The following is a 20,755-nucleotide window of genomic DNA, read 5'->3' on the forward strand; positions in this document are numbered from 1 at the left end:
AAAACCAAAAAACCCCAAAAAACACTCAGAAGACCCCTGAGTCTGACTTCACCATTTAGAGAATCACCAGCAAGGCCCTGCTTCCAGAGTCTGGGCCAGTGCGAGCTGGGTTCCTACAGGCCTGGCTGCTGGACTTCGGAGGTTGTTCACCATGCAGAGGGGACGCCTCTTCAGAGGGGACCACAAACTCACATCATAAAATGTGTAAAACAAGGCACTGCTGGTCATTTCACCCCAAACACTTGCTAAGTCTTACATGGATTTTGGGCCAGCAAGTGGAATGTGGTTCCTGAACTGTTTTTCCCCCAGAAGAGCCATTTGAAAATAAAATAAAAAAATGAACCATGTGTTACTCAAAGTCAAGGCCCTTCCTCAAGCAGCCATTCATGTCCATCCTGAGAACACACATTCTCACACAGCCACGTCGCAAACAGGAACTGCCATCCGCCCCCCAGAAGGAAGGCAGTGAAACCTTATGGCAGAACATGGCAAACAACAGGGCCAAGCCTACAGCTGTGTTACAGATAATGAGCAATGTCCTGAGTTAATATTTAACAATATGAACAAAATGTTTGCAGGCGTTTTTAGGGATTAATACAAGGAAGGGAAAGGGAGCGGTTGCATACAGATAAGATAAATCTTGAAAATGAGTAGCACTATTCTATTTCTTCAGTGGGTTTTCTTACCAATTAATGAAGCATTCTGTGAGTGACGGATACTCAGGGAGTTGGACAGAAGAGCCCTAGGGAGGATCTGTCCAGGAAAATTTTTTCTTGAGTTTATTGTCCTCTCCTGCCCTTGAAATTGTTAAGACTTTCAAAATGCAATATATGATTGCATGTAGCTTTTTGAGGCGGAGTTTTGCTCTTGTTGCCCAGGCTGGAGTGCAATGGCACAATCTCAGCTCACTGCAACCTCTGCCTCTCAGGTTCAAGCGATTCTCCTGCCTCAGCCTCCCAAGTAGCTGGGATTACAAGCATGCGCCACCATGCCTGGCTAATTTTTCTATTTAGTAGGGGCGGGGTTTCACCACGTTGGTCAGGCTGGTCTCAAACTCCTGACCTCAAGTGATCCACCCGCCTTGGCCTGCCAAAGTGCTGGGATCACAGGCGTGAGCCACTGGGCTCGGCCTATGATTGCATTTTAAAATGAATTTTAAAAGCTCTAAGTGGATGCTATAAAAGAGGTAATTTATTAAGCTGGCCACTGGAAAAACAATTACGAAGCAGATTCTTGCCCCCACCCACCAGTTGTTCTGCTATTCAGCCCTAAGCTACTAGACAGCCACAGTCCAAAGTTCCCAAGCTTGCTGTGAGCCTGGAGATTCCCTCACATGAGTGGGCCTTGTGGAAGAGGACAGGACTGATTTTCTCAGTGCACCACTGGCGACTGCAGTAGGATGGTGGCCATCATGTCACAAACATGCAAATGTCCACCAACATTTCCCTAGAACTTCGTGGTTTTACAGATGACAATCACGGTCATCCTGTCAGTCACCTGTCCAATCTTTCTTAGGTGAGGAACCTGACTTTGAGTAGTCAGCTACCTTGTTTAAGGTCACAACTGGCAAGTGGGGGGCTTGGCTTCCGATCCAAGCCTGGATTCCACCCAAGCATCTTCTCAACTGTTTCCGCATGATCACACACACGTGTGTGCACTTGGGTGTGTGTTGATGAGAAAGAGGGTGGGGATATGGCAAGTCTTCACACACTGCCTTTCAGTATGGACACTGGGACATCAGAACAAAACTGCATCTCTAACTCGACTCAACTGTATTAAATATAACTGAATATCCAGTTATTGAGACATGGGAATATCACGTTTCAGGTGACTTTAAGCAAAAACAGCCATTACTGACTTGTCTTCCCATTCAGTTTTTTTCTCTCAATAATAATGAACATCTACCACTCTAAAAAAAGCAGTTTCTTGCACAACAATGGAAATATATCACTAAATTGTGCACACTTAAAAATGGCTGAAATGGGCCAGGCATGGTGGCTCATGCCTGTAATCCCAGCACTTTGGGAGGCTGACATGGATGGATCACTTGAGATCAGGAATTTGAGACCAGCCTGGCCAACATGGCAAAATCCCGTCTCTACTAAAAATACAAAAATTAGCTGGGCGTGGCAGCGCCTGTAGTCCCAGTCACTTGGGAGGCTGAGGCAGGAGAATCGCTTGAACCTGGGAGATGGAGGTTGTAGTGCACCGAGACTGTGCCACTGCACTCCAGCCTGGGTGACAGAGTGAGATTCCATCTCAAAAAAGAAAAAAAAAAAAAAAAAAAGGTGAAATGGTAAACTATATATAATGTATATTTTACCACAGTAAAAAAAAAAAAAAAAAAAAAAAGTAACTTTCTAAAATACTTGGCATAGGACAAGATAGTGCTTCTCTGGGGCATACACAAATTAAAACCTATACTTGAAATAATTCACATTACATTAATCACTACATGGAATTAAAGTTGCTTTGCCACACTTACCTCTGACCTACTGGGCAATCTTTGCTATGCCCAAAGGACATTTTTCAATGTCCCACATCACTTGACTCTGCTGTCAGCCCCTTCCTTGGCTCCCTGGTAACCGGCCTGATCTGTCTTTCCACTGACCACAGGGCCGGTTCCTCCCTGTCTCCCTCCACCAGTTCTTCTGCTCCACCCATTTGTTGCTCAGCTACAGAGCCCTTGGGTGAGCTCAGCTCTGGTAGCCTTTAGTTGCTACCTTCATCCTGAGGACACAGGGGCCTTGCTCCTGAACTTCTGAATAACAAATCTCCTGGCAAATCAATCCTCTCAGATGCCCTAAGGCTCCACCAGCTTACCAGATCTGAAACAGAAGTCATCATGTTCCCCTGGCAGACTCATGGGAGGAAGTGAGTGGTCAGTAGCTTCAAACTCTATAGGATTTAGAATCAGAATAGACTGCTTGGGCCGAATCCCTTGTCTCACCATTCAGAAAAAAATCCCCTCTCTCCAGGTATCCAGGCAAGTCCCCTGGTACTCCTTCACCCTTCTCCCCATTCTTCAGTCATTGAGGCTGCGATTCTGCCTCCTCAGAGTCTTTCCTGCCCCATGGCCACAACCCTCATTCAGGCTCTTCTTCCTTGCCTCCCTATCACAGCAGCCTCCCAGCTGCTAGCTTGGCCTTCTTTTCCTCTTTAGCCTGCTCACACTGCAGCCTGAGACATTCCTCCAAAACATTCATCTAAAGGCTTCTCTTTCTCAATTGAGATCCTTCAGTGGCCTGCCACTGCCTTAATGTCATGGAGGACAGGTCTGTGTGTGTTGTTCCATCCTTCTTCCTTGGCTTTGTTACTCATAGTTTAGATTCTAGCCAACCCCAATTAACCACACTACCCAGAGTGCACTAGGCCCCAGCCAACCCCAATCACCCACACTACTCAGAGTGCACTAGGCCCCAGCCAACCCCAATCACCCACACTACCCAGAGTGCACTGGGCCCCAGCCAACCCCAATCACCCACACTACCCAGAGTGCACTAGGCCCCAGCCAACCCCAATCACCCACACTACCCAGAGTGCACTAGGCTCCAGCTAAGCCCCAATCACCCACACTACCCAGAGTGTACTAGGCCCCGGGTAAGCCCCAATCACCCACACTACCCAGAGTGCACTAGGCCCCAGCCAACCCCAATCATCCATACTACACAGAGTGCACTAGGCTCCAGCCCAACCCAATCATCCACACTACCCAGAGTGCACTAGGCTCCAGCCCACCCCAATCACCCACATCACCCAGAGTGCACTAGGCTCCAGCCAACCTCAATCCCCCGCACTACCCAGAGTGCACTAGGCTCTTCCAGGATCTAAGTACCCACTGAAGATAGCAAGCACCTATTCTCCCTGACCGCGAAGAACTCACAGCTCAGGAGTCTCCTCTGGTGCCCACCGTCCCAGCAGGGTGTGTCCCTGCCTCTTCACTCACTAAACTCTGAGTGAGCCTCTATGTCCTCAACACTCAACAATGGCGAGGGTTTAGTACGTAATCAAGGAACTAACTGTCCATCCCCTGGCACCCGACAGGTCCTCACATGTTCATGGAGCAAATGAGCAAAGGAGAAAATTGTGCTTCCAAGCAGGTCATGAAAAACTAAAACTCTTTGTAGCAGAGCTTATCTGGCAGGATGCACTGATTTGAGAAACAGTTATTGACAACAAACTTTCATGGCTCTGCACCATTTGAGTTGTATTTCTCTCTGTGCTCTCAGCCAAGAGTCTGTCTTTTCACTAACAGCAAGTCTTGGCAAACCAGTCATGTTTGCTTCCCACCAGATACATTTGGATGTTTTCAAGAAGCCTAATGTTTTTTGTTTTTTGTTTTTGTTATTTTTTTTTTTACTTGTTTTCAAGGTGACTGATTTATTTCCTCTTTTAATTTGCTTTTAAGAACACAAAACAAAACAAACTCAGCCCAATATTGCTCTCTTACATTCCTGAACACTCTTTTCTGGTCGACTCAGCTTTTAGCTTCAGGTCCCATCCTGTCTGTCCAGGTGTGGAAAAAAAAAAAAAAAAAAAAACTCCCAGGGAGTGTAACAGGATTCCAGCTAGCAAACATGTGGTAAGAGAGGCAAATGGAGCAAGCAGGAAAGGATTTCCCAGCAGGGGCCAGCAAGGGCAAGGTCGTTGACATGGGGGCAGGGTCTGGAACCCTGGGGAAAGGGAAGCTGTTAACCATTACTCTTACCCTATCACAACGTCTCTTCCCAGCTCACCTTTGTAGAGTTGCACTGGTGCAGCAGCCACACAGTGAGGAAGGATGGAAGTCCAACAACTCTAGTTACTAGTGTGAACTTGAGACCGGCACATCTAGGTGGGGGGTGGTAAGAGGAAGGACCCCGGGTTTCACTGCCCCCGCTTCCACCCCAAGAAATCTTCAACATTGAGGAAGCCTAAAGGCTAAGCTAAGAATTCAAAAGTCATAGAATTCTAAAACTGGAAGTTACATTGGAGCTCAATAGTTTTCCATGTGTTTTGTTTTCCATTCGTTTTCTCCATGAGTTATTCCAGGAAGGGATGGCACAGCTACACAAAACATGGTTTAAAATCTCATCCCCTTACTTTATAGAGATGGAGACACAAGCTCAGAGAGATCTCACAATCTGTCATGGTCACTGTCAGTCAACTGTGGAGTCTGCAGTCCAGCTCAGATCTCCTGATTTCCAGATCTTTTCAGTTCCTCTTTTAGAGTACTGAACAGCTTTGTTTCAAATGAAGCACAGACACACTACTAACATTCCAGTCTGGAAAAAACCTGGTCCGTAAGGTTTTGATGCACGGTTTAAGAACAACCTCCCCTGTAGGGAAAAGCATCCAAATACTCTAATTTTAAAATGCCCAGGTATCTCTGAATATTTGCTACTATTTTCCTCTGATTTGGACGTAGATCTGCCTTTACCAAATTCAAAACACCAAAAGATATGTGCACTGGAAAGCTTATCGGTACATTTAGGCAACAGTTACATGTTTTCTTGCACAGACTTCTGGACAGAAGACTAGGCAGATGGGTCTCAGTGATGCCACTGGCCGCTTATTCTTTCTCTGTCCTCATATTTCCATTTTTAATATGCAGGTGAGATGACATATCCTTACATGCCCTAGAGGCATTTGCATTTATTCCAGAGAAATGTCTATAGAAAGAAAAGTCCAGGTTTTGGCTAACATATAGGTAGAGATAGAGAGAAAGGCCTGAGCACATTTTCATTTGAAGGACTGGCACAACTTTGAGAAAAATCAGTCTTCAGTGGCAAGTTGTGGCTCCCTGCTGGATGGCTCACCCCTCCAGGCTCAGACCCATGACCAGTGGCCCTGCCTAACTGGCCACTGCAGCATCCTCGCCTTCCCAGGGCTGGAGCTGCCTCACCAGACACTTCTATTCTTACTTACCCTGCAGTGAGGCCAGAGGTTCTGACTGCTCAGAGGTTCTGAGAGGTGGGACAGGGCAGACTGTAGGGTACAGAGCAAATGCCGTTACTTTTTGCTTAGAAATTTATTCCTTTGCTTTTCGCAGTTTGCCTACAGGGTTAGTACCATGTTTCCAGTGAAGAAAATGACCAATGGAAAGAACTCAATCTGCTCCGATTTCCTGGTTGTGCCCAACGGAACCTCAGTAAAACCAAAATTCCTTTGAAGATTAAAAAAAAAAAAAAAAAAAAAAAAAAGATTTGTTAGCCGGGTACGCTGGCTCATGCCTGTAATCCCAGCACTCTGGGAGGCCAAGGCAGGCGGATCATGAGGTCAGGAGATTGAGACCATCCTGGCTAACATAGTGAAACTCCGTCTCTACCAAAAATACAAAAAACTAGCCAGGCGAGGTGGCGGGCGCCTGTAGTCCCAGCTACTCCGGAGGCTGAGGCAGGAGAATGGCGTGAACCCGGGAGGCGGAGCTTGCAGGGAGCTGAGATCCGGCCACTGCATTCCAGCTCCGGGCGACAGAGCGAGACTCCGTCTCAAAAAAAAAAAAAAAGTTCGTCAAAGGCCTTCGCTAAACTCTGACTCATTTCCTTGGTGGAAAAAGCCCTTGTGAATGGAGTTGGTCCTACCGGGAGAAGGTCTTTTTGCCCTGAGAACTTGCTGCTACTGGGAAGGCCCAGGTATCTGAAGATGGGGAAACCGGGTAGAGAGAAAGAGATGACTGAGCACATATTCATGTGAAACTTTCCCTTCAACCAAACTCAGAGCAAATATTTGCTCCCCAGAAGCCCACAAAGTAGCTGAAGCCATTTCTAGTTGACATCGGCAATCTCCATTCTCTTCATTCCACACTTCGACAACCCACTCCATGGAGCCATGTGGTTCAGTCCTTTTTTTTTTTTTAAACATATATAGCATAGTGCTGACGCTTAACGATCCTGTTGACTGAAATATGTTGCAAGCAATATTAGTTCAGGGAAATATCAAAGCATAAAAATACATGGGATAGTGAGAAAGAAAAAGCCATCCAACACCAGCACATTAGAAATTACTCAATCACTTCTGTAAGTGCCTAAAACCATTAGCGTCACGTGAAAAAGGGACCAGCAACCCACCCAGAGCAAACTCAAACTCTGAGTCTATTACCAGTTAAGTCAAGACTTGGTTTCTACTTTTGCAAAGTAATCAGTAACTGAGTCGCTGTGAAATTTCTGGTTGCTCCTTGATCTTGTGTAACATTTATCCAATTATTTAGGCTGTCTAGGTTTAAGGAGGGTTATTATAATAAGAACATCTTTGAGAGACTTTTTCAAGAAAATCGCTCATTGTTAGGGGGAAAAAAAAAAACCTTTCATTTGCCCACAGTAACTAAGGTTTGGTCTCTCAGCAAAAGTTATTGCTCATGATTTCAAACTGGGAAAGTGTAGTCGGGGGAGGCAGTTAGAAGTGGAGAGGGAAAAGGCAGAGATCAAGTTAGAAGAGACATTTTAAAACAGTATTTTTTATTAAAAAAAATTCTCTCTCACAGGACTTACTACATCCAACATCAAATCAACTTAAAAAAACCATCATCTCTCATGGCTCCATTTGAAGAAAGCACATTCTTCACAGTGCTATATTACCTTGTCTGTGATATTATGGATCCTGGTTAGGAAAAGGACGCATACCACAACAAATCGCGTCCGCCTGTGCTGAGAAGTGCCCATTTCTTTAGGCTGAAAATAAGACTGTATTTTCATAAACAAATAGGAAAATGTGATCTCTTGTTTCTTTTCTCGGTCCATGCCCTTTGCCTTGCTAAGTCCGTTTTTTGACTGCCTCTGTGTGGGTGTGTGTGGGTGTGTGTGTGTGTCCAGAGGCCACTGATCCAGCCCAAATGTATTTAGAAATGAGTTCAGTGTCTCACAAACATCTTAAAGGCCACTACTGTGCCTGGGAAATCCACTGAGCTTGGCTTGTTCTCTCTTGCTCTTGCCAACGTGCACTCTGCTTCCATGCAAATACTCCTTAGGAAGATGCCAGTAATCTCTATTTTATGTACTAATTACACAACCACATCTCCCTTTGGTGACTTAAGGGAAGCAAATGTAAAGTGTAGAGTATTTAACTGGAATGTACTTTAGAAAAACCTTCAGCAGCCTTGCGAATAAAGCAGAAAACTTCCACAAGTCAGCAGCGTTTCTCAAATGAAGAGTCTACCCTTACGGCAAGCCACACAAGAACCTAAAACTGCAAAAATCATTACTTTCCCTACTTACATTGCCAAGTACCTGCAAGACCAAAAAAAGAATGCTATCCAGTTCTGTTCTGAGAAAGCACAGGCCTTTCCAGCAGATGCATTAAGTGAGATAAAAAGCTTATGGTTGGAGGACGAAAAGAAGTTGGGGCCATTACAAATGTAACTTCCAAATAATCAATGCTTTATTTAAAACTTTAAAAATCAAAGTTTTAAACTTCCCTTTAGAGTCAAGAAGTACTTCAACCCTGTGACCAGGCTTATCAATAACTTTCTTCAAGCAAAACAAATTACCAAGCATTACCTAGGCATAAATACTACTGTGTATAAAATGCTAGCAAGTACATTAATTTGGATATTCAGTGACTCTGCTTTATTGACTCAGCTTTATTGACTGGGAGTTCCTGTCTTAACTTCTTGCCACCAGCCTCTGCCTTCTCCCAAGACTGCCACATGTGCAGAGACATGAGTCATCCCAACCATATCCTACCACAATCCCACCTGCCCTTTATGACTATTTCCTTTTTAAATTCTCCCTTTATTTCCTTCTGATTATTCTCTCTGAAGCTTTGCTCTTTTGCCATCTCTTAACCAATTCTCCCAAATTATCATTGTTGAAATATTATCTCAATAAACTCCAAGTCATCATTCACAGCCCTTTGGTTTAGTTTTGTTTAGTTGTGTAACCCCACATACTTTATTAGGTCTAACAGTGGGTCAATCACTTGTTGATACTTGGGACATTTTCACTGGAATGGCATTTGTCATGATGTTTATTTAATTTGTGGTCCCAATCCAAGAAAACATGACCATTTATTTATGCCCTGCTTTACTGCAGGAAAAAACCTAAGGCTGCTTATACTAACAAGGTACACACAAAATAACACAAATTATGGAGAAAGAAAAAAATGGGACAAAGCAGAAATTAAAGTAGGGAAGTTAAGATGAAACTAGGAGAGAGGCCAGAATTTAAAGCCTGCGTTATCAGGCCCGCACACAAATATGTACATCAGTGGTTGAAAAATTATGGCCCACTGGCCAAATTTGGCCCACCATCTGTTTCTATAAATAAAGTTTTATTAGAACACAGCCACACCTGCTCATTTACATATTCTTTATGGCTGCTTTCAGGCTACGATGGCAGAGTTGAGTAGCTGTGACAGAGACCATATGGCCTGCAAAGCCTGAAAAATTTCCCACATGGAAAAAGTTTGCTAACCCCTGGGTTATATGATTCTGTGCCTAGGAGACTGGAGCAAAGCAATCTCCTAGGGTAAGTACATTCTTTGTATGGTTCTGAAGTGGAAGAGAACTTTCTGCTATAAAGAGCTCACTATGTAATCTAGTGAAAACACATCTTCAACATAATATTTTGTAGTAAACATAGCAATTGGCTTCAGAGGTCAATGGCATGATGTCACAGTGCAAGTCAGTAAAACAATTCTATGAATATGTGAGGTGGAAACCTGGTCTGGCTTCATTCACGGATAGTCTCTCCAGATGGCAAATGCCAGTTACACAGGTAGCCCTTCCCTACCCTCCTTCCTTGCCACTAGCAGACATGGCTAATGGATCAAGGTATTCTCTTCTGCTGAGCCCCGAAGTCATCTCAGAAGTCTTCTCCCTGTTCTCTGGCAGCTTCAGCCAGTCATTAGTAGTTGGCATGCAAGATAAAACCAATACACCATATTTGCGGTAAGGCAATTTCCCATGAATACTCTCTTGCCTGGGGGTGGCAAGACTGAGGTTATCCTCTCTGCAGAGCTCCTGAAGCACAGCTATTCTGTTTTGTCCCAGCGCAGAGCTGTCCCCTTTGATGGTCATCCATGTGAGAGGTCTGGATTGCCTCCCCCTGTGAGAATGGAAGCCTGGCAAGGACGGCTGCCTGGAGCAACACTCCCAGCGCACCTGCACACATGTGGGCCAAGGCACTGCCTGAGGGCAGGACCAGGAGGCTTCTGCAGAAAAGTGCTTAGACCTGTTCCTCTGCACAGACTGACAGGGGTGAGGGCCATAGACAATGGCACAGGCATTTTGCCTGGGGAGATTCAAGCCCAATACTCACATTATTTATTCAAAGAAACAAAGTCCCCAGCCACCATCACCCAGGCCCACTCATCTTGTCATTCATATCTTCCTAAAGAACTTCCCGAAACAAGAGCTCGAAGATAAATGCAAGTAAACTGGAAAAGGTGATTTTTAAGAAACTACAATTCAGTTAAACGTTGATGACAAAACAGCCAACTATGAATCTAGAAGAATATACCGGTAGCCTTTTTCTGTGTCTGCTCCTTCCTGTGACAATAAAACTATGTTCTGAATTGATTATATTTCTAGTGGAACAAAAATTTTAGCTATCTAAAAGAAGTATTTAAAATGCAAATTTAAAAGAATTAGAATTATTCTTATTTTATCATACTAGAAATTGCTACTTAATCTATATCTGACTCTTATGCATGTTGTCAAAGAAAAAGACAAAATATAGGGTAAATCTTACAGTATTCCCAACAGATCTTTCCACAAAGTGACTAAAAGTATAAAGCCAGCAACTAAGTAAAATATCCATGCCTAAAACTCTTCTTCTCCTTATGGGTTTGTGGTTGTGTTCTAGCAAACACCACCTACAAATAAGTGAAACCTGACTATATTCAGCAGAGTTAATACAGCCAACAAACAAGACAGATCAATGAAAGAAATGTCTCATCCTCCTAAAAAGACCAAAACTACCAAATTTTGCCATTTACTTTTCCAGTGCCAATGCTTAGGTTTCAGTTCCAGACCACTTAAGGTCACATCTGTGGACATGAGAATGTGGAAAATTTGGATTCTGTACGGCTACCCAATTATGCACCAGATAGAAGCATATAGAATATCAATGCAGAAAATCCTGGAGAAAAGCCAAAGCCTCTCCATATCAGGAAAGAACTCATCGCCACTTCTCCAAGCAATGACGCAACCTCCCGTGTCCTTTGATGTGCACTGAGCCCGAGCTGGAGATCAGGTCTGAGTGAAACGTTTCACGGCATCACCTGAAAAGCCTCTTTCACAACACTGGAGGCCTTTAGTGTTTGTGTTTCCACAAAACTGCCATCCCAAACGAGCAGCATGCATAGTATCTTCCCCAGAACCTCCCAGGCAATCATACTTTTGCTAAATTCTTTCAAGACTAGTTGTGAAGGCTCCTACTTACGTAATGCATACAAGGTGAGAATTATTCCAGCCAGGCAAAATCCTTCAAAGAACCTGAGTGTGCTGAACATTGTCACATTCACTGACAGTGCCACAGTCAGTCCAAAGATCAGAATGAAGATGATGGAAAACAGCAGCACAGGCCGCCGGCCGACCCTGCATATGGAGAGGGAAAAAGTTAGGAATCATTGTGAAACAAGACAGTGATGCTAGATGCTGAAACCCAGTGTCCAGCAGGTACTCAATATATGCTGAATGAGTACTGGGCAAAAAGTCCTGTGCCATCTATACCCACTTCACTAGATCCTAGACTACTAGGGGTAGAAAGGGAGATTTAGCCCAACTCCCTAATTCTCGAGCTAAGGGAGCAGGGATCAACCAACTACAGAGTAAGAGAATTTACACTTGAGCCCAATTCCTGTTGCTGAGTCTATTTCCGAGTGTATAGTGATATAATTCAAGGCAAGAGGAACAAAATTAATAACTTTCTAAACAGGAACCTTGATACACCCCGCATAAAAAGTCTTGAGAAATCGTTGACCTTTGGGATTGGATCAAAAGTCAACATGGTCACCAAGCAAAGCGGCTTTGTTTCCTCACCCCAGGTTGTTAACTAAGTCAGATACCTGATCCTACACACAGCCTATCTGAGCCACGGCCAAGCCATCTGCCAATTTGTTTCAGCTACAAGACGAGAAGTAATTTTTAAGGGATCACACGCTAAGGTAAGATAGCGTGAACTTTAAATGCCCAGTGACCTGATAGTGAGCTGACAGTGCAGTCCCTTGGCTGGACTGAGGGGCAGGGAGTCCAGGCTGTGATGGTTCTCTGGAAAGGGCCACAGATACCCTCAATTCGTGGGTCCTGGAGCTGGCCAGTTTCAGATCAGTGACCACTAGGGGGCGATGTGCTTCCAGAGTGCCTGGGAGGACAGCAGAGGGTGGTCCACAAGAATGGGAAAGTCACCAGTTCCTGTGGCCCCATGCTAACTTTCCATCTTTCCTTCATTAACCGATTAGAAATAAAGTGGCAACAATAACTCTCCATCAAACACGATTGGCTTGGTCTAAAGGATAACTCAGAGAAATGGAGGCAGAGTGGATGCTATTTGCCAGGAGAGAAAAGGGGGAAAAATCCAGCCCTAATGTCCCCAATACCACAAAGGGTAGCTGAGGGGTTCGAACTGTCCTAGATGTGTTTATTACAAGGCATCTACATGCAAGTAAAATGTCCAGAAAAGACAAATATACAGAAACAGAAAGTAGATTTGTGGTTGTCCAGGACTAGGGGGTGATGTTTCTATCATCCTTGGAGGGGATGGGAATGTGTTACATTCAGAGTGTGGTGATGGCTGTACAACTCTGCAAATATACTAAAACTCATTCAGTTGTGCACTTAAAATGGGTGGGTTTTATGGGATGCAAATTATATGTCAATAAAACTGTTAAAAAAAAAAAAAAAAAAAAGGTAAGGCATGGCCTTACCCTACAGAGATAGATGTAATTTTAAGAAAATACAGGGAAAGGAACAACAGGATGAAATTACACTCAGAACTTTTAGTTCTAACCATTCCCATCGGTCACTTTGGTTTACTGAAACAAGGCCAAGGCTAGGAGCTCAACGTAAGTTAATAATCTCACCTAGAGATTTTAGCCATTACTTTCCTTTGTCCAGTGCTGGGGTCACGAAGCCCTTACCAGGAAAGACTGTGAACTGATTTCATCCAAATCTAACTCATTTACAAAAATAAACTTAAAATACAGCTTTAGTCATTCTCCTAAAATGAAGAAAAATGAACTAACTCTAACATCTTGCATTACGCTTGACTTCCCTGGTCTACGAAATGGGGATAAGCATCCCACGTTGTGGAGTGTTGAGATCCTTCACTGGGGGGTTGATGTGCACAGATGCAATGCCTGGCACAAAATACAAAATGAAATGTTTTAGTGCTTATTCCTTCCTGCATTTCTATATCCCTGGTGCCTACCAAACAATGTTTGCTCTGTTCTGATATTTTAGAAAAGATGTTTGATTTTTTTAAGCGTGTAGCAACCATTCTAAGTCCCTGCCTCCCAAAAAATGGTTGCTAAAATCAACAAGTAAAACTTATCAAGGTCTACAGGGCAAACACGGTCTTTGAAGCCAGGGCGTGCTGGTTCTGAATCCAGGATCAGTACTTCTGAACTATGTGATCTGGAGTAAGGCCGGGCTTGTTCAAATGAGCCTGGAGTTCCCTTTGGTAAGGGCCAATTAATGTCTACTTCATAATGTTGTCGACAGGAGTGGATATGAACAAATGCCTCAGCAAGCATTCAACACATGTTAGTTACAAGTATGGACAGTTTTCCTAGAAACTGGCTCCCAGGACAGAACCCTCTCAGAGAAGACTGATAAAGCCACAGTCCTTGTCTGTAATGCAGAGGACTTTGTCACTTAGGATCTGTGGTGGGCAGAACAATGGTCCCCAAATCTGTCCATGTCCTAATCCTCAGAACCTGTGAGTATTTTACCTTTCATGGCAAAAGGAATTCTGAAGATGAGATTAAACTTAAGGACCCTGAGATGAGGTGACTTTCCAGGTAGGTCCAATCTAATGACAAGGAAGACCTCCCCTGGCTCCAGGGAACCAGAGAGGTAATGGTGTGAGAAGGACTTGACTTGACATTGCTGGCTCTGAAGATGGAGGATGGGGCCATGAGCCATGGAATGCAAGTGGCCCTTAGAAGCTAGAAAAAGCAGGGAAGCAGATGGTCTCCTAGATCCTGTAAAAAGGAAAGCGGCCCTGCTGACACCCTGACTTTAGACCAGTCAGACCTTTGTTGGACTTGTGAACTGCAGAACTGTAAGATCATTCATTTGGGTTGTGGAAGCCGCCAAGCATGTAGTGATTTGTAACAGTAGCCATAGAGAACTGACACAGGGTCTCAACAGGGAACAGAGGTCCCACTCAAATGAAGTGACTGGAGGAGATTTTAATAAAGGGATTATTTACAGAAGAGTGAACAAGCTGAGAGGGAACCCACAAGAGATGGTGTTGGACCTTGCGGCCCTCGGCAGCCGGGAGTAGGGGAAGGATGGTCCTGGCCCCAGAGAGAAAGAGGTGCTGTGTGGAGGTCATGGACAGGAGGTGGCTGGCCCCTCCAGCCTGGCAGAGAGCAAGCTGGGCATAAAAGTGCCTGACCTCACTCTCCTCTCCCCTGAGGATCTACAGCTGGTGCTCCCCACTGGCCACACTCGGCCAGGAGCTGGCAGGCAAGGGGTCCTCTGGGGAAGCTCATGCTGGCCAGCATCCCAGGGCGGGCTGGGGAAGGAGGCAGAGGGCTGCTGCAGTGACAAACACAGCAAAGAAGGGAGCACATCCCTGGGGCCACTGGCCATGGGCCTTCCTACCCACCTGAGCTAGCAGATTCTATACCAATACCCAGTGAACATCCCCAGACAAAACTTGGTGTCAGAAACAGTAACTTTTTAAATAAAGAAGTGTATTACTTAAATGTTACTAAATGCTGACTGCAGCCCCAGGAAGCGTATTGTATGACTTGATCCACTTCCCCTGCAGCCATGAAACAGGGCCCACAGCCGAGAGGTCTGGAGTTCCCTTTAAATGGGTTTATTTCCTTTTAAGCAAGGCTCAGGCAGGGAGTAAAATGCCAGAAAACGGGGTTGGAAAATACCAAGCTTTCAAACTGAAAGGGAAGCTCACTCAAAGTGTTCAAAAACTACCACTCAGGCAGCCTGCCCCTGATTCCCAGGGCACGCCCTCAATCTTGCCCATCTGAGGAGGACCCTCAGAAAAGCAATTGCAGAGAAATGGTTTGCGATGTCAGACTTCTGGTTACTCTAAGAGCAAGACCCACCCTCTTTTGTCCTCAGGCCTGGTGTGTGATCAGGGAGGCCACAGCACACGTGTGTGTGTACAAGAAGAAAGTTAAGAAAACAACCTTGAAACAACGTAAACTATTACAGACTGGTTCATCCATAAAAGTCGATTTTTACTTTTCTATTAAATCATTTATTGAATGAAGACACTAAAACCCCAGTCGAGTCTGCATTTTTTTAGAAAGACAGTGACATGGATTATATTAGTATGTTTTTCTAACCTATTTCAGTGTAGATTTCTGGGAAACGGTATATTTTAGACCAATATACCTTACACTAGAAACCTATGAACTGAAGTATTCGGTTTAAAAAATAAACCCTGTGTTGCCTCTACCAAAGAAAGGTCTCCAGAGGTCACTGACTGCTTCTCTGTTGCTGTCCACAGAGAACGTGTCCATGAGAAGCACTTGCAAATGATGATGAGGCAGATGTCAAGCACACAGGAAATCACATTACATGTCAGCTCAAGGAACTCCCAAATAGACGCTAGGTTTTGGAAGAAATTTTCCACATGTGTAATGTGACCCTCTGCTGCTGTCCACCCAGGCACTTGCCTTGGCCAGCATTCTCAGTTAACTGAGGTGCAGAGGTCACAGAACCTATGGAATTTGTTCCATATCACTCTGGGCCCTTATTTCATCTAGGCCAAGAAGTCCCAATTCACACGCACACACACACACAAAAGAATCCTTTAAAGATAAAAAGATAAAAGAATGTAAGCTGGGGAGACAGTTACACTACGCCTCTCTCCTGAGCAATCCTGCTACTTGAAAAACCTGTCAACATTGTGCAATTGCCTCCCTGCTTAGACACATCACCGCTGCTGCCCCTGTGACCACAGAATGCCTTAAATAAACGCGCTGCAGTACCCTGGTGCAGGGGCAGGCTCTGAGGCCACGTGGCTGAGTTTCAAGTCCTGGCCCTCCAGCTTAAAGCTGCGTGAACTTGGAGATTTGACTTACACTTCTGTGCTTCTCCAACTGTAAAACACAGGTAATAATAGCATCTCCTGCTAGGGGTGTTGTAAGGAGATGTTAATGTATGGAACTACTTAGCACAGTGCCTGCTACATGGTAATCTTTCAGCTGCTAATGTTATCATTATTACTGTCTCTGCTACCAGCTTTACCTGCAGACCTCTGTCCTACCAACCTCATCCCTTCATCCTGAACTGCTTGCCTTGCTCCAGGAACCCGGACTTCCTCTCCTACCCACACAAAGCATATGCGTTCTCACCTCTGGCCACCACCCTCCCTGCCCACAGAGCCCATGTGCGTTACCCAAATGGTCTTTATCACTCAAGGTGCAGCTCCCCGCAGACCCCACAGAGGCATCTCCCGGCCAAGCCAAGGACTGTCCCTCTCTAAAATCTGTATGACATTCAGAGGTGCTAATCAGCACTGCCTGACTCATTCAGCTTGCATGGGGTAAGGGTCTTTAGCTCCCCCATCCCCTATTTTTTAATGCATCTTCTGCATCCACCCCTTAGTGCATCCACCCCCTGGAGCCCTGCACATAAGTCTTCAAGCTCCAACTACACATCAAAGGTTAGAGGTAGATGGGGCTGCAGGCTGGTTTTGCTAGATTCTAGAAGCTAGAGAATTGCTTTGAATTTAAATTCACACTTCCAAATGATCTGCTACATGCATGGGCCATTTCTCTGAGCTCTGCATTCTCCATGTGGCAGCTTTGGTCTTCTGCTCTGGCACTGGGAAAAGACAGCCACGGTAAGCTAACACTGACTACTTTTCTTTAGCCAGCAAAGGCGTGCTGTGGCCTCCAAAGGTTCGTGCGGCGGGCACGTTGGTACTCACCAGTCAGCAATGCATCCAGTTATTAGGTAGCCAAAGATTAATCCAACCAGTAAGGAGAACTTAGCGATATGGACCTTCCAGGCATTATCACACACAAGATCCCACTAGAGAGGGGCAAATAGAAAATAAATCAGAGAGAAACATACACAGAGCTCGTCGTACTCAATTACAAGGGCAATATAATAACCCTCGAGGGACCATGGCACCGTTGCCAGTACCATGCCACATACGCCACTCAGAGTCTCTTCCACATTTTTGAAAATCCAATGAGACATATAACTTGCCCACAAAAGGAAATGGAACATTTTAGTCTGGGACAGATTTAAGTCTACACAGAATGATGCAGGAAGTCGGGGATATGTGTTCTTCTGTCCCAACCAACACGGGAAATGTAAACTGAGGCAGAGGTGGGCAGCGACGGAGACCAGACATCCCTGATGACCCAGTGGTCCCTCACCATGAAGAGCTGCTCCGAGTGCCCGGGGGCTGGGAGACCCTGACAACTTTCTGTATGGGCATGGTGATGACAAGAGGAGGTTAAAAGTAACTTTTCATCCCAAAACATTCCCCAAACTATGAGGAGTCTTCAAAATAAGGCAAGTATTAGTAGTGACTGTTGAAATATGAACTTTAACTATAATTACATGTAGTTAAATGTAAATATGAAATATAAACATTCTATTTTGCCCTTGGAAATGTCCCTTGCGTTTTCCTATTTTCCCTCTAAAGCCATCTGCTCTACTTGGCGAGAAAGCTGGTCAATTAGTAAATACAACATTCAGACTATTGTACTGTTTGATAAGAAAAATACAAAAAATATTCTCATTTTTCTTTTCTCCACTTGCAGAGTCAGGAGAGAAACCCCTGTTTGTTCCCTCTAAGTGATGCGTGTCCAAGTGTGGACTCAAATCCACATGCAGCTTGTATCTGGGCCAGAGGGGCAAATAAGCAGGGTCTCCGCTGGCCAGGCCATGGAGACGCAGAGCTGGGGTCTAGATGCCCCGCTTCTGCTGCAAAGAAGTGGACAAAGTTTCCGGTTCTGGACTCGCAACTCCAGGTCAGTGGAGATGGGGGTGGGGTGGTGCGGGGAAGCAGCTGAAGAAATGCACGCCAATGCGTTTGGGAACACCAGAGCGGGAGGTGTTCTGGGAGCAGAGGCAGGATTGGAGGGGGCGGGTGCATGGAAGGCGGCGGGCTGACCCCTGATTCTAGTTCTGTCTTCTTAGATGTCTCCCTGGCCCCTTGTCTCTATGCACCCCAGACTGCAGCACAGAGGATCCTTAGAGAGCACTGTAAGCTCAGGCCCTGCCCCATGTTTCCAAACTTCCAGAGCCTTATCGAGGCCCCTGAGGCCACAGCTGTGGTTCTTAGCTTCCCTAAAATTCAGGAAAAGCCACACTCTGTGTCAGTGGATGCAAGGAAAGGTGCCTGGCGGGGATAAGTAGAAAAGCACTGTCTGTCACAATGTCCCCACTTCTGCCCTGGACTCCTTGGGACACACACTGGCTCGCCGATGCCCCTGACACAGGTATGGCTTTCCAGAGACTTGAGGAGGGTGACTTCTTTTTCTATCCCATCTGCTTCCAGAGTGATTTGCAACGCCAGGCCCCGGAAGAAAGGGAAGACGGGAATGTAAGCACAGACCACACGAGAGGGCCTCGTCAATAAAAGACGGCTTGGAATTTGCTGTTGTCAGGGTTTATTCATGAATTTGGGGAGCAGGGCACTGCTGGTTGCACAGATTCTTATTAAGAATTCAGACACACGAGCTCCTTACAGGGTTAACTTCCTTCCATGATTGCTCCAGTGGTCCTCAAACTGCACTCCAGGGACCAGCAGCATTAGCACCACCCGGGGACTAGTTAGGAAAGGCAAGTTCTTGGGCCCCATCCCACGCCCACTGGATGAAAGCTCCCGCAGGTAAGCACAGCAGTGTGGTTCAGCAATTCTGCCCCGCGACTCAGAACTACCGGCCGACACTGCCCTGCCATTTTGAAGACAATGAATGAGCTTCACTGTCTTGGGCTGGGGTTCAAACAACTCCCAAGAGCAGGGAGAAGCGAAAACGCTGTGGGAACCACGCAAAAGACTGGCTGCTGCTGCTCGGCCCTGCAAATGCAGGGTTGTACAGCTAGGTGATGAGTTAAGTGGGCTTTTGCAGGCAAGCCTGGAAAAAGAACATCCACATATGTATGCTGTTTCTAGGAACAAATGTATTTTTGATAATGAAAACCTTTCACCACGCAACTATTTCTAACTTCAGGAATGCAGGTTTTGCCTTAAAATGTGAGTGACAGCTTCATAAATCACAGTGGCCGCACACTGTGTTTCCAGCTTGGTTTACACACTCTGGCAGGGGAGGTGCTCAGAGCACTATAACCACTCATCTCCCAGTTGCATCATGTCTTTGGGAGCCTCGGCTGGGCACAGTCTCAGCAGGAGAGGAACACGTCCCGACCCCAGGTTGCTGCCAGGAAGAAGGGTACCAGCTGCTGTCTCAATGGCAGGGAGTCATTTGAAATGCTTTCATGTCTCCACCAAGACTCCCCATTGATGAGTTTACTTGAGGTTAAAGGATGCAAATGAGTATATTATGCTTCTGTGAGATGGCCAGGAGGCAGAAGAAATTTTAATAAAGCATTCAGGGGACTGGAGGAAATTGCCAATACTGTTGTGAGTTCAGCCACCTGAGCAATGACCAGACCTGGCCTCTGCAGCCACGACCCTATTAAGGTGCTAGCTAATAAGATGTTCAGTGGTCAGCCCTATCCATTAACAGCGCCACAGTGGAAAACGAAGACAGTGGAGGGAGACTGGGCCACTCACACGGCTGGTAGGGAGAGGAAGCGTGGTGAAAAGTATGGCTGGCTCCACAGTTCCCAGCCTGTGGGCTTGCCCCTGGGGAGGGGAGCAGGAAACCCAGGGCGAGGCAGTCACCTGCTGCCTTAAACCCTCCTGAACTAGGCACAAGAATAGACAGCATATCTGAAGCAACAAGTAAACCAACTGGATTCCCAGGCCCAGTAAGTTTATCATGATAAGGGTTACTCATGCTTGGGGATCCGCCTGCAACGCCACCCTTGCCATCCTGGAGCCACCGCCGTTTAGCAGGGTAGGGTGGGGCTGGGGGAACCCATGGCGCCTACACCCTTGTTTGACTTCTACTTCTGGTATTGACAAAAATTTACCGAGAAAAGAAAATGTGTTCAGACACAGTATAATCTCCTAAAGAATTTCAGAAGTATGAGGAAGCTTTGAGGTCACCTGGCTCTTGAAATTTGTTCACATTGCTCTAGATAAGATACGGCAGCTGGTCATTTCACTGACCAGTTGGGTAAGCAATGTTTAAAGCAATTTATAGGCCGGGGGCGGTGGCTCAAGTCTGTAATCCCAGCACTTTGGGAGGCTGAGACGGGCGGATCACGAGGTCAGGAGATCGAAACCATCCTGGCTAACACAGTGATCTAGATAAGATACGGCAGCTGGTCATTTCACTGACCAGTTGGGTAAGCAATGTTTAAAGCAAAGGGTTGGCCGGGGGCGGTGGCTCAAGTCTGTAATCCCAGCACTTTGGGAGGCCGAGACGGGCGGATCACGAGGTCAGGAGATCGAGATCATGCTGGCTAACAGGGTGAAACCCCGTCTCCACTAAAAAATACAAAAAACTAGCCTGGCGAGGTGGCGGGCGCCTGTAGTCCCAGCTA

General features: G+C 45.7%; 1 protein-coding gene across 3 annotated transcripts in view; it reads right to left on the reverse strand.

The window, feature by feature from the left end:
- The window catches only part of SLC22A23 (solute carrier family 22, member 23), a 192,385-nt gene that overhangs the window by 134,761 nt on the left and 36,869 nt on the right, over positions 1-20,755 (reverse strand). For all 3 annotated transcript variants that reach the window (XM_011962614.1, XM_011962615.1, XM_011962613.1), the window contains 2 exons: positions 17,052-17,155; positions 11,361-11,515 (listed from right to left, as the gene is read on the reverse strand). In XM_011962614.1, coding sequence (XP_011818004.1) covers positions 11,361-11,430 — 70 coding nt within the window. In that variant the 5' untranslated portion in view covers positions 11,431-11,515; positions 17,052-17,155. The remainder of the gene's footprint in view (positions 1-11,360; positions 11,516-17,051; positions 17,156-20,755) is intronic.

This window comes from Colobus angolensis, unplaced genomic scaffold, assembly GCF_000951035.1.
Source record: "Colobus angolensis palliatus isolate OR3802 unplaced genomic scaffold, Cang.pa_1.0 Scaffold6, whole genome shotgun sequence".
Classification (NCBI taxonomy): Eukaryota; Metazoa; Chordata; class Mammalia; order Primates; family Cercopithecidae; genus Colobus; species Colobus angolensis.